This window comes from Callospermophilus lateralis, chromosome 10 (genome assembly GCF_048772815.1).
Source record: "Callospermophilus lateralis isolate mCalLat2 chromosome 10, mCalLat2.hap1, whole genome shotgun sequence".
Classification (NCBI taxonomy): Eukaryota; Metazoa; Chordata; class Mammalia; order Rodentia; family Sciuridae; genus Callospermophilus; species Callospermophilus lateralis.
Genome location: NC_135314.1, coordinates 69,477,727 through 69,495,740, shown reverse-complemented (window position 1 = coordinate 69,495,740; position 18,014 = coordinate 69,477,727). Strand labels below are relative to the sequence as shown.

The 18,014-nt window shown below is 37.5% G+C and overlaps 1 protein-coding gene across 7 annotated transcripts in view; it reads left to right on the top strand.

The window, feature by feature from the left end:
* Positions 1–7,017, top strand: part of Bbx (BBX high mobility group box domain containing) — a 266,094-nt gene extending 259,077 nt beyond the window's left edge. For all 7 annotated transcript variants that reach the window (XM_076867650.2, XM_076867649.2, XM_076867648.2 and 4 more), the window contains one exon: positions 2,186–7,017. In XM_076867650.2, coding sequence (XP_076723765.1) covers positions 2,186–2,273 — 88 coding nt within the window. In that variant the 3' untranslated portion in view covers positions 2,274–7,017. The remainder of the gene's footprint in view (positions 1–2,185) is intronic.
* The last annotated feature ends 10,997 nt before the right edge of the window (positions 7,018–18,014 follow it).

Genomic DNA, 18,014 nt, shown 5'->3' with positions numbered 1-18,014 from the left:
ATATAATGATGAAAATGGAGGTAAAGGTTCTTTTTGTTGTTGTTAACTTCCCATTAAAAAGGATGAAAATGATTACTAGAAATTTACCATCAACCTAACAAATGGTTAGAGTTCTTAATATCTAGAAAGATCATCGTAGGAAATCCCAGTTGTAACTTTGGCCGTTTTTTTGCTAAAACAGACCAACCAGCCAATCTTCTATGTCTAGGCTTAATGTAATTGTAGCTGAGTTGCACACCATTTAATTATTACTTAATTATTTAATTATTACTTAACCTGGATTTCTAATGCACAGGGTGGGTAGCCCACAGAACTAGGTGTAGAAATACATTACCTGTACGCTTTCCAGGAAAAATCTAATGTTAAGTTTTGAAACCCACTTTAGACCAATTTTATAAAATACAGGAAATAGGGGGTTGGACAAACCTTTGTTGAGAGATTATTTATTTATTAGGTGTTTTCAAGGAAGAAAGCTCATTAAATATCATTCTTAAACCAGCCCTCCCAGGACTATCTTATTAGTCCGATTTTAATGTTGGTGCAGATGGTTAATGAACTTGTCAAGAGCACAGAGCTGATTCACAGCTGAATCATGATTTGTAGTGAGGTCTTGAACTCCAGATCCTGTGCTCCATTTCTTCTAGCATGTGGCATGAGCAGACTTCAGTCATATCCTCGATGCCATCCATTAGCTGCAGCGCTGCTCCAATCCTGACTCCTTTCCTTTTTCCATTGATTGAGCTGGACTTCACCCCAACCTCTCTACTTCTTGCCCTTTTTTCTTTACATTGTACTTTTCATCTTTCACTTTTTTCCTTTTCCAGTGCTTACTAAAATACTTCTGAAATGTTTGTTATTACATGATCTTAAAGGTAAACAATAGCATTTTAGTTTCATCTTTCTTGCAGAAAAAGCTGAACATATTGAACAGTTGGTGCTTACAGCAGCCATACTTGAATGAGCAGATAATCCAGAGGTTTGATTCTAACACATGTCTTGTACCATTCAGAAATCGTTGGATTCAGAAAGCCCCAAATGTTGTGATTTATCTAATTGTTTTCCTTTTTTGTACATCAAGTGAAACCTGGATACAGTTATGGAGCAAATATTACCTGATTCTTAAAATATCCCCTTTTGTTCTACATACTCTGAAGGAGAGTACTATACTGAAAGGTCAAACCAGTGAAAACATTGCTGCTTCCCCACCCATCTTCCATGCAGGGTCACGTACCACAGACTGGTATAGGAGACAGAGCCAGGAGTTTGCATTGTCTGCGCTTGATAGGCCTGTTGGCAAATGTCAGGAGGTCCTAATCCTATCTTAAAATGAGAGGCTCTGTAGAAATTGCCAGGAATTTTGAATAGTTTTCTCATAACCATGAAATAATTTGTATTTTTTAACTACTAATTATACGAATGATGAATGAAAAATCAGCTGTTTTCTACACAGTTCCAATCAAAATGATGAAAATTTCTATGAATTTTCTAGTCTTGTGTGGAGTTCTCCCCCCACATATAACAATTTGGGTCCAAGTAGGCTGGATTTTCTTACAGCCAAAATCCAGAATCAGTACTTGCTTCCTTCCCTTGTACTTGTCTCTCTCCATGTACTTGAGAGGCTTCCTTTATATAACAGGTTTCTCCTTTTTCTTCATTCATTATTTATTTTGTTCCTTTTTTTTTTTTTTAAAGTCATAGTCCATCTCTCTTCCTTTTCTAAAGTCATTGCTTTTATTGGCCTTCAGTTTTAAATTGAGTGCATTACAATGGATCTTAAGAAATGAGCCTGGAGGTTGCCAATTACTACAGGAAAGGAATGTGTCACTTTTACTATCCATGGATCAAGAGAAAGAGTGTTGTCCCAGAACATCAGTCCTTGAATGAAAAATTACCGCCTCTTAGTGAGTTGCCTCAAATTTGTCGGAGTTTCAGTGTAATCTCTACAAAATGGAAGTAGTTATTTGGGGCCAAAGGGAAATTGAGATAAGAAATTTTAGGACTGTAAGGAGAAAAGAAAGAGGGAAATAAAGGAAGAGAAAATTCTAAGGACAAAATTGGTTTTAATTAAATGACATAAGTAAGAATAGCAGCTATTGAGATACTGGAAAGTTTTTATTATTCATCATCCTCTCCTTTCACAGATAATATACCCTGAATAAGTCATTTTTTCCTTCTTGTTTTACAGAGGTCAGAGGTCGACTCCACTCACCCATGATGGACAGCCAAAAGAAATGCCACAGGCTCCTGTACTTATTTCTTGCGCTGACCAGTGAAGCGCCCTTTAATTGTAAAACATTGTGCTTTACCTACTACCCTAGCCTTGTCTTTACCAAGGGATGCTAGTGAGTCCATGTGGTGGAAAATATAGACTGCAAACAAGTGCTTGTTGCCCTACACGGCCCAGACTCACTTGAAGCAGAAGTTAGCATCCTGGGCCAGTTTGTTCTTTTGGAACCCAGAATCTTTAAGGGTGATGTTATCTGATACTGAACAGAAACAGAATGATCCTGGAGCTTTGCTTTCCATTGAAGGCTTTTGACAGTAATAGGTGGTGACTTGGTAAAAGGCTGCCTTTACTGTAGCTCATCCAGCATCTCTTTTACCAACCAGAGAGTGTGAAACTAGTTTCATATATTACCTAGTTATTCTTTCAAAACAAAACAAAAAACAAACAAAAAAAACCTGACGCACTGCACTAGTTATTATTAGATATTCTTAGTCTTTTTTGTACATGGAGATTTAAGTTCTAAGATGGTTTATATAATAGGTTATACCTACATTTATATTGTAGAATAAATATTAAAAAGCCTGTTCCAGAGACTCCCAAGCAGCATGGGCAGGCAGATGTACCATTGTTAGCGGTGTATGCTCGGCCTCGTGGTCCATATATTCTGCACTTTTATATTTGCCACCAGAGTGATAGTTTGCTGGCAAAAAGAGAGTGAGAGAGAGAGTGAGAGAGAGAGAGAGAGAAAATTACAATTCTTATAATCTGAATTTTTTTCTTAGCCTTGAGTGACCAAGAAGAATTTGCTTGGGGCAAATTGTGGCAAATATTTTCCCAGACAGGGGAAGAGTCCTGCAGATTACAGATTACTGATGTTTTCATGCCTTGAGGATTCTTTTATTTTTACACAGGGGTCTAAGTGACCAATGAATCGTTCATACAAACAAACAAACAAAAAAAGACAAAAATATTATTCAGAAGTGACCTTAGTATTACTTCACTATTCTAAACACATTGAAGACATTCACTTCATGTGGACTTGGAGCTACAGACCTTTCACATCCATCACAGACAGACTGGACATGTTGTAATTGCTATGCACAACCTAATTGGCACTGCAGGTTTTTAGAGTCATTTCAAGCTTGCTGTTTAGGAGGTATTGAGTACATGAAAGGGGAGGTATACCTGAGGTGGGCCTCTCAGTCATAGATCCACCTGCAAGTTCTGTTTCCTTTTTGTGTTTTGTTGCTTTCAAACATAAAACCAACCATTACATATGCCAGTGCCAAGTGGATTAACTGGCTTAGAACATTGAACATATTGACTTAACCACCTGACGTTCACAGTGTCTTGTTTCCTAGCAACAGATACAAAGTGATAAATCAAAATTAGTCTGAGGCTACAGATTTTACAGGGTATTTGTTCCATAGCACAAAGTATTTCCCCACTTTTGCATCACAGCACAAACTACCAAATTTTGATTATTGGATTCCAGCAATAATTTTTAAAGGTTTTCAAACTGGTGGAGTTTTGATAGTTCTAGTTCGAGTTTGAAGCTTTTGAGTTAGATCTCTAAATGGTGACAGTTTACATGGTTTTATCTAGCTTTCTTATTTATACTTGACTGAATTGTAATGATGACTTTTTTTTTCTAATTGTAATTTGACCTAATAGCCATATAAAAATGACTCTATTAATATTGACTAGGTTTAGCTTCTCATGGTTGTAGATATTACTTCAGTTTCGGTGCTGGAAAATATGTACAACATAAACTAACAGGATTGGAAAAACTGAAGAGGGTTTGTACTCTCTCTTTTTTTTTTTTTTTTTTCAAAGCAGGAAAGAAGGCAGCAGAGCATTGCAATGATGTTCTCAAAATTGCATCTTCATTGTGGAGATGGAGGAGGCAGGAATTAATAGAAGATTTATCCGTGGTTACAGCTTACCCCCATTCACATAGAAACATCAAGGGAGCAGTCCCAGATTTTAGCATACTGTTTTTACTATGATACAGTTTTATTAATATTTTCTAAATTTCAAAACAAAAAGTGAATGTTTGAAAATTGCTGGGTCCTGATTTGGTGGCTATTGGAGTTTTGGACCACTTGCTAGCAGTGATTTAAAAATTATAATTAGCTGAAATCCAAAAAATAAAATAACAAAACCAACAACAAAAGTTGTGTGGTGCAGAACATGCATCTTGACAATGGTACTAACTTGTCACTCTGTAGAACACATTAGAATAGATCTAGTCTTGCCAGAGCACCCTCCTTCAGTCCTCCGATTACATTTCACTAGAGTTCCTTAAGAGATTGCTGTATATTCATGGGACCTTTTTTTAAAAAGAAGCAAAACAGAAGATTACTTTTTTCTATGTGATTAATATCTTACTTGATCTGCTTTTCCTAAAACCTCAGTGGCTTTTCCCTTAGGCAGGGGTGGGGGAGGGGAGACAACTTCCTGGATATGACTGTTTTCAGATACTTTAAAACAAACCTTTTTGTAGAAATGCTTAATTTTTAAGCGGTTAGGCACTGAGAGTAGCAGAAATCCTGCAAAGCTTTATAGTTCTTTAGGCACTTGCCTTGTTTCTCTTGAGAGGTTTAGATTCCAGTGGTAGTGCTTCTCATGCCCTTAATCTGTTGGAGAGGGGTGTTGGTATTTTCAGGTAACATTTGTCAGCACAAGTATTTCAGACCAGTATGTAGTGCCCCCCGCATTATCATTTTCACTTCATTCTCTCATTCTTCTTTATTTTGGAAAATCATATTGCTATGGTATGTACTTTAATCTGCCAGCAAACACCATCTACACTAACATCTGTCCCACAGCATCCTCAAGAAAAAAGTTGTTGCACCTTATGTATATCTCAAGCAAACCAAAATATGATGCTCTTCTGCTTTGTTTTATTCTAAATCGTTGTATCATATCTTTCTGAAACCATTCTGAATTTAGTTGAAATTATCAATATTTATGCTTTTAACCTTAATTTCTGGATTCAAACCTGTATATAAATCTTTTGGAAAAAAAAAAAATTGTCCTAGCCCTTCTCTGCAATGCTGGAAGTGGAATATTTCGTCTCAGATGGAGACGTAGTACTGTTCCAGTTTTCTCTAGCTTTTTATTTATTTAGTTATTCTGGTATTTCCTATGTAATTTTGAAGTGTGTAGAGTATATTATAGTAACTGAAACTGCAGCTCTAAGAAGCTGAGTGAAAGAAAAAAAATACTGTAAAACATCCTTGAAGTTTTTATTTGTTTGGGTACTGTATTCGAGATCAGGAAAAGGAAAATGTCCCACAGCCACAGGTTCTTGTCCCCAAATTAGGTCAATTCCCAGATTTTAGATCAAAACTCTTCAGTAAATCCTTTTTTGAAGATAAAATTATCCTATTGTAATTATGACAGCCCATTTCCCACAAATGCCAGAAATAATTTAATTCTATCAAGATGATGCCCCAATGCCATGCCGAAGTAATTCCCATCCTATCGTTATTCTGGTTCCTGACATTATAATTCGTGGAGAGAAAAATAGTTGGAACACTATGGGGGAAAAAGGCGCATCTGAACTGGTCTGGTTGTTTAGAATTCGACGTCTTCAATCCCTGTCCTTTTCTTATTAAGTCAGATGCTACTCCAAGTCATATAAAAATGTGTTTGTACTCTGCTGTCTTTGGCTCAATGTATGGAAGTGTTTGTACCTATGTCAAATCTTAAACAAATTATGAATTGCTATGGAACAGGAATTAGCTGAAAACTGAGTGACGTTTTGTTTATAGGGTGGGTGGGGTAAGGAGTACCTACTAGCTCTGTTCCAAGCTTGGCATTTGGCGTTAATGTGAAGCAGTGGGACCATGCTGCCTGCTAAACTACTGTATGAAGCTAAGTGTTCTGAAGACCAGCAGCTAGAAGCTGGAGGACAGCATCCATTTGACAAAAGAGAAGCACCAACCGCAGCATCGGGGACAAGGAAGGAAATCCGGAGGCCTGAAGCCATCATTTGTGAAGGGAATATTGGGCTGTATATGATGCTGTTGAGGAGATTCACCTCTGATTGCACTACTCCACAGAGCCCTCATGTAAGGCCAATCCTAATGGGCTACCTCGGCTTTAAAAGTTAATTTCAGTAAGTCCTGTTTCAAAAGTTTGTCTTTTTTTTTTGCTTCTACCTTCAGTGCCACTATTTTCCACTGCAGTGTTTTGACTTCACAAACCGCCTTCTCCAGAGAGAACAATGTATTGCTGAAAATGGGCAGTAGAAGCAAATGCTATTACATTTGACCTATAAAGTATTCAGAGTAACTGCTAGGTGAAAGTGAAAATTTAGCTTTTCCCCACATAGCTCTTTGTTTTGCACCTTATGCAAAATATACTAATTGCTAATTAGATGTTGCTTTGTTTATGCAGGCATTCCCAAAGAATTAGATTTGGACTTCATTTTATTTGAGTTTTAGGATGTTTAAAAAAATTGTTATATTTAGATTGACTAACAGCATAACATATACTAAAAAAAGAAGCAGTTATTCAGTTCATCTTACCAGATGTGTCTGGTGAAGTATTCAGGGTTTGATGGGCTGTTTTGCTTTAAAAAATTGATAGTGATAGCTAAGTTTATTATACCACATATTAGATGACTTTTGTCCTTTTTGCTAAGGACATTATCTTATATTTCTGAACAAAGAAGCAGCAGAAGAGTGAATAACAAAACAGACATATTTGATTTCTGTAGACATCTCCCATCTTCCTGTGCTACCATTTTCTTCAAATATGTATACATTTTCCTTTTTTTTTACAGAAAAAAAAAAAAAAGAAGAAGTTTCTTCAGGCCAAATTTCATCCGTGTTGGTATGATTTATACCAACATACATTGAGAGACAGAACCTTTTAGTTAAAAGTTCTTTGGCCACTGGGTTTTGGATGTCTTTTTGGTTTTGGTTTTGATTTTTTTTTTTTTTCGTTTTTTGGCAGTCAGTGGTCAAAACTGATGATGCCCTCAAACTGATTTTTATGCACAGAACTTATCTTGAACATTATTACTCCTTCCAAAGATTTCCTGACAACTTGGGCCAGAACTGGTTACTGAGTAGCAAGGATCTAATTGAATGCCTCCAAACCCTTCTGCCCGCAATGCAAATCTTACCTCACAAGCTCTTACCTAAATCAGAGACAAGCATGCTTCATGAATTATCACTGACTCTTTTTGACCCACTAGAGGAGTGACCTCATGTCCCCTGACACCTCACATTAGTGCCTCGGCTCTAAAAGCGGCAGAACTGAGGGTAGGGAAGGTTTGCCATCTACAGCTCAGTAACTTGCTCAGCAGCATTTTGCTTCCCCCCTCCCCCTGGCATTTCTTTAGTACTAACCACATCTCTTCCTCTCAGGAATTTGTCAAAAAGAATAAAAACTGCCTGAGATTTCACATACCAGATTATGAACTTTTCTCATAGGTTTGAATTGCTTACTTACATGTCATAAATTAACCATACTTTCATTTGACCACCAGGTCTTAAAAGTCTGTTGACAGTTTCAGCATGACTGAATCGCTCATTTTTTTGCTTTCAGAAATTGGCTTGGTTCTCTTTAGAGTTGGTGTAAACATGCCATGTAATAAATGATTTCCACTTAATGGTACAACAGAATTATTGCTTTCTTAGATGTATGTGTAGTAAAAGTCAATATACACATTTATATAATTTTTTTCTTCAAAATCTTATACCTAATTTGATATTTCTAAAAATTGCACATGTAAGTCATGTGTATAACATGCTAAAGTACTTTAACTGTGATCTTAAAACTGAATAAAAATATTTAATAAAAATTTGAAATATTTTAAAAGATATTATTCAAATACATTTCTTTTTATGTTTACACTACCGACCACAGAGTGTATTCCTTCCATGTACCATACCCACTAAAAACATTAGGAACAATAATAAAAGTGAGAGATTATTTTATCTATTTAGGATATCTCATAATCGTCTCCCCCTACCTACACTATTTGCTTGAGAATTCACCATTGTATGAGCATCATTGGTTGTCTTTCCCCTGATGTGTATAGTGGAGTCCAGCAGAAGAAGAAGAGGCTTCAATCTTCCACTTGGGCCAAGAGCCTTTGGGGCACCTCTCTAGGAAGAGACATATGAAGTATAATTAAACTAAGGATATGATGTCATTAAGACCATAACCTATTTATATAAACTCAGACCTCAAATTTGCTGAATACAGTATTCTCGGGTCTTTTTGTGATGATGATTGTTATTTTTTTTAATCCTTTGGAAGCTATACATGCACACAAACATACAGTGTGTTATCAAATGGGCTTTGCATTTGGACAGGCTGCGTTTCAAGTTCTGGATCCACTCGTGTACCATTGGTGTTTAGCTTCCCACGACCACACTCAATGATGATAACTTCATTTCACTTTTATGGAACTGAAGAGAGAATATAGGGAAAATGTTGGCCTGGGGCTCATAATTAAATGCTGATTATAATTGTATTTTTATTCCAACTATAAGATTAGCATGTTTCTTATGCATATTCAAAATAGATACTGAGTACAACCATCTTTTCAAAATAATTTTGAATGGGCCTGGTGCTTTAGGAGTAAGATTTTTCAGGAGACTTATGATGTGGAAACTCAACAGCTGAAATTCACATCAGCTCATGCTTTTACATAATAAACACCATTTTCATTACTTTAAAATTTGTGTGGGGGGTACATATTAAGGGTAATTTCTGTTATGAAATGACTATACATGATTATATATGGTTCTACATGTATTATAAGATTGTACCCTTCCCTTTGAACAGAACATGAAATCTCTTGGAAGGGAAAAAGGAAAAATAGAGTTCGCACCAGTAGTGAGCTAAAACAGAACTATTCCAAGATACTGAAAATTTATACTAGAAAACACAAGCTTATTAATCAATTTTAACCTTTTTATCTTTTTAGAATTAGAGAAATTTTCAAATATATGTAAAAATAAAGAGTTTAGTATATCAAATCCAGGTTTCCATCACCCAGCTTGAAATACCAGCATTTTCCCAATTCCTGTTTTATCTGAATTACACCCATTTTCTCCGTGCTTTACTAAAACCCCAGGAGAAATGCATATTCTAGAAAGATTTCATCTATGTTTATTTCAGTAGAGCCTGCAAAAGTGATTCTAAGTATGCACAAGTTTTTATTTTTCATATATTGCCTCTTCACAAATCAAAAAATTATTGTTCATGAACCCCAAGAAGAGAAGTGCTGAAGTGAAGGTCACTTGGAAATAAGAGTACAGTGCTCAGTTTGAGTGTCTGAATTTACCTTCATGATCTACAGTTTCCTAAAGAACAACTTTCTTGATCAAAGGGAGCTATTAAGATGTATCATTGCAGGGATATGAAGTGTGTCTCATTTTCTATATTTTTTCTATAGACAATTACTTAAGGCCCACATCTAAACTTAAATTGTGTGTTAACAGTATGTCTCTATACAAACCCCCTCCCCAATCCTCTTCCTACTATATTTTCTGTGTCCCCTACACTTGCAAGAGAAAATCTATAGAAGGGATAGAGACAAAATTTTAGATGTTCTGGAAGACAGAAGAATTCATTGGACATCCTATGTCAACAGGCCAGAAATGAAAGCATAAAATGGAAGTAAAATGACAGTTGAACACTATCCCTACTTGGAGATTGTTTACCCTTAAAGAATTGTACAAAAGGTGTTTTGTTGCAGGATTCCAGATCGGAGAGTCAGAAAAATGTGAGGATTGAAAGTTCCTTGGAGGATGGGGGAGGATGAAGGCAGAAAACCTAAGTTTATATAAATAGGTCTAGACATTTTATGTTCAAGTCAAGATGGCTTTAAAGCCAGCATGAAATATGCCCAAGAAATATGCTCAAGTATAATTTTTACCTGATGTTTTCTATTGATATTAGTGGTGCTTATGAATGATCAATTAAATAAGTATAATCACCATCTTTCAGAAATAAGCATATGAAAGAACTGAAAAATACAATAGAAATCTAGTGGTAGACACAAAAATAGGTAGTGATTTTCCATATATTTTAAAAAGAAAATATTGATAGAAGTTTTCCCTCTAATTCAAGATATTATACAATCCTTGAAATAGATTCTGGAAAAATTTGGTCATTGTTTTATAAAATAAAATCTCCCATACTTTATCTTGGATTGAGTATTTAGCAGGGTGTCAAAAATATATTCAGAGCAATGTTCTGCACACGAATCCTTGAATATCTAAAGCCTTTTATAAATAAAATATGAAGTATTTCACACATTGATGCTAGCCTCAGCTGCATTAAGACCTGTATTGTATGTCAATAAAAAATGAAAACTGTATTGTTAGAATAAAGTTGCTTAAAAACAGTGCTTTGTTCCACTACTCTGTTTCGAAGCACCTGGAGAATCATGTGAGCCCATGTGGTCTGGCTGCAGAAGAGTTCTGTGTTGCCCACAGCTGAGGTTCATGAGACACAGATCGCTGTGTCATGCTCCCAGAATGAGAATGAGTCAAGTTCCCTTCAGCAAATCTGCACTGGATGCCTACTCTGTGTAAATACCACAAGACATGCTCCTGGGGGTGTTTAGAAAGGGTTAGAGGCTACTGAAATGCAATGCAGATGAAGTTGGGGATGGGAATCAAAGGCCCTCTGGAAGAAGTGACATATGAGCTCATGGGAAATTTGATAATTTGCATTTTGAAGACTTTAAAAAGTGGGTATGTGTTGCTGTTCTACTTTAAAAGAATTTTATTTTTAAAGCTCTCACAGAAGAGATCTTGGCACAAGGAAAGGAGGAGCTGCTAAGATAAGGCCACAAAGATCCAAATCTGATAGATACATGATAAGATTCTTGGGAGGAGATTCATGATATACAGGTGGTTTCCTTTAAGTGCACCCCAGGACATAAATCATCTCAGTTCTGTTGGTTCCAGACTGAAGTCACTGGGGTTTTAACTAGTTCCCAAGCTGCAGCCTGGTGTGGCCTAGGAATATTTGAAACATAAGGTCAAAAAGTACAGCTTAAATATTAGGCCTTGGAATCAAAGAGGTAATTCTGTGGGCAGATGGTTTGATTCCCTGACTTCTGTTTCCCCCTCCCTTTGCACTGCCCTTTTTTCTTCGTGTATTCCCAACTCTCGTGTGTTGCTAAAATTTATTTCAATCATTAAACTTATTTTTAGCAACAGCACCCCCATCCTCCAGTAAGACTATTTTAGATTTGCTTTTCTTTTTCACCTTTTTCTCCAGAGAAGACTGGAAAGGTTTTATGGTTGGGTGAGTTCCTTTGTCCTTCGAGGCATTCCTGAAGCTAAAAGGAACTGCTGTGAAGTCTCCCTGTTGACATGAGCTGCCCATTTCATTTGGGGTCTAAATTGGGCCTGTGGGCTTTGCAAGCCTTCCTTGTTAATGCTCACCCTTAGAAAAGGACTTTACTCCAAAAAAAAAAAAATACCTATTCGTACAGGACTCTGTGGAATTATCCTTGGGGAGAGCTAAGACTTAATATCTACTTTTTAATCTTTCACCTCACTATGGTTTAATCAAAATCTCTTCAGGGATTGATAACTAAAGTTTTTCTTTGTCTATGTGTGTGTGTGTTTAATTCGAGAAACATCTGCTTTAAAGAAAGATCATCTCTCTTTGGTATGCAAACTGCACTGTAATTTATGCATGAATTCATAAAAATTTTAGAAATTTAAAGGATATGATTTGAAGTTCATCAGGCACCTGTCTGTGGCCCCCCAAAGACTCGGTCAATAAAATCTGTGTTGCCCTAAGGTCTCATTTCAGTTTCTTTCCCCTCTTCCCAAAGACCTGACTTTAAATGAGTAGGTGACAATTGGCGAAGCAATTTCCTGAGGGTCTCACACATGCAGAGAGCTGAGATTGAAGCAACAGGTAAAATGACTGTTTAAACACTGCACAAGCCCACCTGATCTGGTCATTGGGATTCTAATGAGAATGCGTAGCAGTTCACTCTGACGTATGCTACATTCCTCCATAGGGCACTTTGAAATTGGACTGGGATCAAGATTTTTTTTTCTTCTGTATATGGGCATCTATCCATGTGAATCCCTTTTTTTGGGTTTCTCTTTCACTCCTACCCACACATCCAATATTCCATATGCCTTCTTTTAAAAAACAAATGGTTTTCTGGTCTGGGTGTGCACTTTTCCTTTTCTGAGTTGCCTTTGTGTGACATTCTAGCCCACCGCCACCACCACTGCCAGCTGTGCCAGCATTTAGGCCTACTGCAGAGCAGCATCACTAATTGATGGTAGCAAGATGAACCAAGTCATAAATTAGCTGATGAATAATCTGTCCTGGGGAACAGCAGGGCTTTGCTGCATTCAATCGCAAGGCAGGACCAATCAAGTGGCAAGATTCCACAGCAGGTGGGGCCCTACAAGACACCCACCCAGTCACGGAACACAGAATGTCCTTCCCTGACATTTGCCTTGCCTTGCCCTGCAGAGGAGCACTTTAGAAGATGCGGAACAGCTGAGGTTCCCAAGATTAAACTGCTACAAATGAGCTACACGATTCATGCTTCATAGAACCTTTTTTTTTTTTTTCCTGTCAATTTTATATTTTGAGGGTAAAAACGTTTGAATTTTTAACTTCAAATTAACTTTCCTTGGACCATTTTGCATCCTAAACTTACAATATACATGTACAGTCCTGAGTTGAAAAATCGGGCAGAAAGGAAATTCATTTTCATGTAAACAGTGAACCTGCTGCGTCCCCAGTCAGTAGTAGTCTTCCCTTATCTGTGGCTTCAGCTTTTGCGGTTTCAGTTATACAAGGTTAATTGAGATCTGAAAATATTAACTGGAAAATTCCAGAAATAAACAATCTTCAAATATTCTTCATTAGAGAATATTGTTATAATTGTTCTACTTTATTAATTGTCAATAACTAACAAATTATCTTAGGTACATATGTGTAGGAAAAATGCAGTACACATAGGATTCAGTACTATTCATGGCTTCAGGCATCTGTACAATAGCTTAGAACATAGGCCGTGGGGGGGGGGACTGAGAAATGCAGTTTTTTCTCACCTTCCTTACCTCTGTTTTGTTTTTTAACCTTTATTTTTTTTTAATTAGTGCAGTACATAATGGTGGGATTTGTTGTTATATATCCATACATGCACCCAATATTACTATAATTTGACCACTATCAAATGGCCAGCACGTCCCTCCCCCTCCCCTCCTCCCACTTCCTGGTCCTTTTCCTCTATCGTATTGACCCCCCTTTGATTTTTCATGAGATTCCCCTTAGCCCCTTTCTTTCCCTTCTCCTCTCTAGCTTCCGCCTTTGAGAGAAAACATACAACCCTCCACCTTCTGAGTTTGGCTTATTTTGCTTAGCATAAACTTACCTGTTTTTTTAACAAAATGTAAAACTAATATTTTAAAGCATTTGTGTTGCACTGATTTTTCCAAAATGTTTACATAGAATTATCTGTGCTTTGAATTCAGTCAGCAACCTGATTCACCTTCTCCTTTCTTGGGGGGCAAAGAGGGGACAGGGGTGTACCAGGGATTGAACTCAGGGGCACTTGACCACCTAGCCCTATTTTGTATTTTATTTAGAGACTGTGTCTCACTGAGTTGCTTAGCAACTTGTTTTGCAGAGGCTGGCTTTGAACTCGCCATGCTCCTGCCTCAGCCTCCTAAACTGCTGGGATTACTGGCATGCGCCACAGCACCTGGTTTACCTTTCCATTTTTAAAAGAATATTTTTTCCCAGTTGCCCATGAGCTGCCATTTTACTGAGCAATTGTTGCTCATTCATTATATAAACCTAGTTGTGTTCATGTCTACAGAGCCTCCTTTTCTCTGTTATCCATAAAAGATAAGCGTGACTCCATTTATGAATCTTGTGAAGACCACCGTGTCTCCTCTCAGCTTCCTTGCCCTTCTTAACCAGACTTGGAGGACTATTTCTCATGCACTAGCAGAGGCTGAACATCTGGATTCTTCCCAGATCAACAGGTGCTCTGTCGCCCTGCAAGAAGGTCCCCAGGGAACTGGCAAGAGAAAGCAAGTCCTAGAGGGCTTCAGTTCATTTGTATATTCCACTTGGCTATGATTATCTGCCAAAGAATATTCCCCTGAGAAGGCTGAGACCAGGTCTATTTCAAATGACTTCGAAAGGACAATGCTCTTATTGCATACTTGAGGAAATTGCTGGCTGTACTGAGGAAAGAAGCGACATTCTGAAATGTGATAGTGAAGCATAACTGTAAAATGGAAAGCAATTTAAATGTATTACTGGACAAAAACCCATTAGTCCAATGAACATAAATAACCTCACTGAAGAAGGGCATTGTTCCCAGATAACTTCTCCCTGAGTTTGAGGAAATGTCTCTTACTGGAAGGCCTTTGAGTGTCATTAGAGTCATTTGCGATTGAAACATGTTATCAAGGAGTCAGATTTTCCCACTTGTGTAAACAACTCCGTTGGAATTACTGTGACATTTTTTGCAGGCAGAGAAGCCAATAACAACTGGTATCACCAGAACCAGGCAATTTTGCTTTCTGAAAGAAGGGTTGTCAAGACTTTACTGTTCCTCTCAGATTATCTTCAGCAGATGCTTCCAAATTTCTATGATATCATTCACTACTCCATTAAAATGTTTTGTTTTTGCTTTTATTGGTGCATTATGGTTGTACATCATAGGTGGGTTCATTCTGACACAATCATACATGCATAGAATTTAATTTACTCCATTTCAGTCCACAGTACCCTGCATTTCTCTCCATTAAAATGTTTTGTTTTTGCTTTTATTGGTGCATTATGGTTGTACATCATAGGTGGGTTCATTCTGACACAATCATACATGCATAGAATTTAATTTACTCCATTTCAGTCCACAGTACCCTGCATTTCTCTCTCCTACTCCTCCCCCCATCCCCTATCTTCTCCTCTACTGGTATACCTTTCACTTATTTATGTATTTTTAATTGGTGCTTTATAGATATACATAAAGGTGGAATTAGTAAATAGGTGAAGTACAGCAATGAAACTATTTAGGGCAATGAAACTATTCTGTATGATACTGTAATGGTGGATGTATGACATTATTAATAAAATGTGCACCACAACAAGTAAACTTTTATGTAAATTATGGAGTTTAGTAAATAATAATGCTTAAATTTGGGGTCATCGATTGTAGCAAATGTACCACACTCAGGCAGGATGCTGATGGCAGGGAGAACTGTAGGGGTGGAGAAGGTCAAAAGGGAAATGGGATCTGTGGATATTCCTTGTACTTTGCACAATTTTTTCTGTAATCTTAAAACCCTCTAAAAAGTAAAGTATTAATTAGACAAAAGATTAGAAAACCTCCTTCAAGTGTCTACTTCTCAAACATCACCAAAGAGGAGTCATATAGTAGCTCAAAACTGAGGTTAATTTTCTTGTTGACATTTTTCTGTTTAATAAAGCATGTAAACTTGGTAGGGAGAAAAACAGTTTTTCTCTGTAGGGATTCAACCAGGCTAATTTTTCTATTTTTAAGGGAAAAGTAAATCATTGGTAAACTTTTCCTTTTCCTGAATTGACCCAAATACATACAAAAATGGTAAACACTGTCTTACCTGAAATGAAGAAGAAAGTTCAGGGAGAGGGAGCATGGGAGGAATGGATGAACTCTAGATAGAGTGGAGGGTTTGGAGGGGAAGGGAGGGACATGGGGTTATTAATGATGGTGGAACATGATGATCATTATTATCCAAAATACAGGTATGAAGACCTGAATTGGTATGAATATACTATGTATACAACCAGAGATATGAAAAATTGTGCTCTATATGTGTAATAAGAATTGCAATGCATTCCACTGTCATATATAAATTAAAAAAATAAAAATAAAAAAGTTCACCTCCAGAGAGGGCAGCTACCACAGTTATATAGGGGCTCTAGCTTTGCTCCAGATACACAATAATATTCTGAAGAGTATAACCACTAGAAAGCCCCGATGCCATTCAAGGAGGAGGTGGTTGGGCTTTGTGTGTTTCCCTACACCACACCAGTGTTTAAGGTTTGGAAAAAATGACTTAGAGATGTTGACTCGGTTGTGACACCCACTTCATATCAGGTTCACTAGCAATATGACACTCATTAGTGCCTGAAAAAAAATTCTGAGCAACACAGATCTATCACGAGAGGGGATATACCTTCACACTCACTCTGATTCATTTATCCATTTACTCAGCAAATAGAACTTGGTGGAATCTGGGAGGCAGGGGTATATATGGGAGACACCAGGCGAAAGGGCCTCATTTCTGCTTTCAACAGAATCGTAGTGTGTTAGGAGGTTGGGAGGACAAGAAAACCGATCATTACAATGTAAAATGATAATGACTTCAATGCCTTGGGAATACAGTGGGGGGAGCTGCTCCCCTTGCCTGAGGGAGCCAGGAAGGCCTCCCCGGAGGATGGCACTAATTAGCCTGTAATTAGGACAAGCCATCTGAAACTATTTTGGATCCATGGAATTAGAAGGTATATTGCAAACCAACACCTCTTTCACTGTCGGAGGTAAGGCAACCCCTGTTTTTCTTCTGCAGGAAGCAGAAAAACCATCTCTCTCTCTCTCTCTCTCTCTCTCTCTCACACACACACACACACACACACACACACACACACATGGTAGGGGGGGAGAAAGCATGGATGAATTTCCAAACAAGCTTGCAAGTTAAGAAATTTGATAATTATATTTTCTTAAACAATTTAAGCTCTTTTTGTACAACATTTCAGCTGGCAGTACTGAAATCCAAATGATTTTTATTTAATTATATTTTTATTATAAAACTGTGATCTTCAGTAACACTAAATTAGAAATTATAATTACTCTGAATTTTTATAAGAAAAGCACTGATTATTTTGCTATTTAATACTCTCCTTTCTCCTTAGCTTCTGCAAGGGTTTGCAACGGACACCTCTGTGTGGGCCTATCTGTCCTGGTTTGATGATGTGGGGAAGATGCTCTTGTCTGGAAGATCTAAGACGTGTTTTTTTTTGACTCTTATTTGAGGCACCAGATTACCAGAAAAAAACATTCTTTTTTGGGGGGTGTGGGTTGGGTACCAGGGATTGAACTCAGGGGCACCCCTGAGGCACCACTGAGCCACATCCCCAGCCCTATTTTGTATTTTACTTAGATACAGGGTCTCATTGAGTTGCTTAGTGCCTTGCTATTGCGGAAACTGGCTTTGAACTCGTGATCCTCCTGTCTTAGCCTCCAAATCTCTGGGATTAATAGGTGCGGGCCACCACGCCCAGCTCAACATATTTTTAAAGCATCGGTAAAGCTGGGGCATCAAAAGAAACATTTTTGAAATAATTACATTTTTCATATTGTAGGGGAGGAAAAAAAAAAGGAATCTTTTATAGTACTTTTTCTAGGTCCCTGGCTGAGGCCCCTAAAAACAAATGACAGATTATGAAGAGAAAAGCATATGGATTTGTTTAGTATGATTACTAAATGACCTGAGAGCCTGAATAAGTTAATGAAGATCTGAATAAATGGATAAATCTGTGTTTTTATGTTAGGTTTGATGAAGACTGTCATGGAGAAATGAAAGGTCACAGAAATGCCATGATCTAATAGCAGATGCTAGGGCGGGGTGGGGGGCACTTGGCAAAGTCTGAAGGTTCAGATTCTTCTCTCTGACCCTTCACCTTCAGAAGTGAGAATCTTCCTCCTCCTCAGGCACAGGGAGGACTGGTTTCAGATGAGGGTCTTAGGACCTGCTTC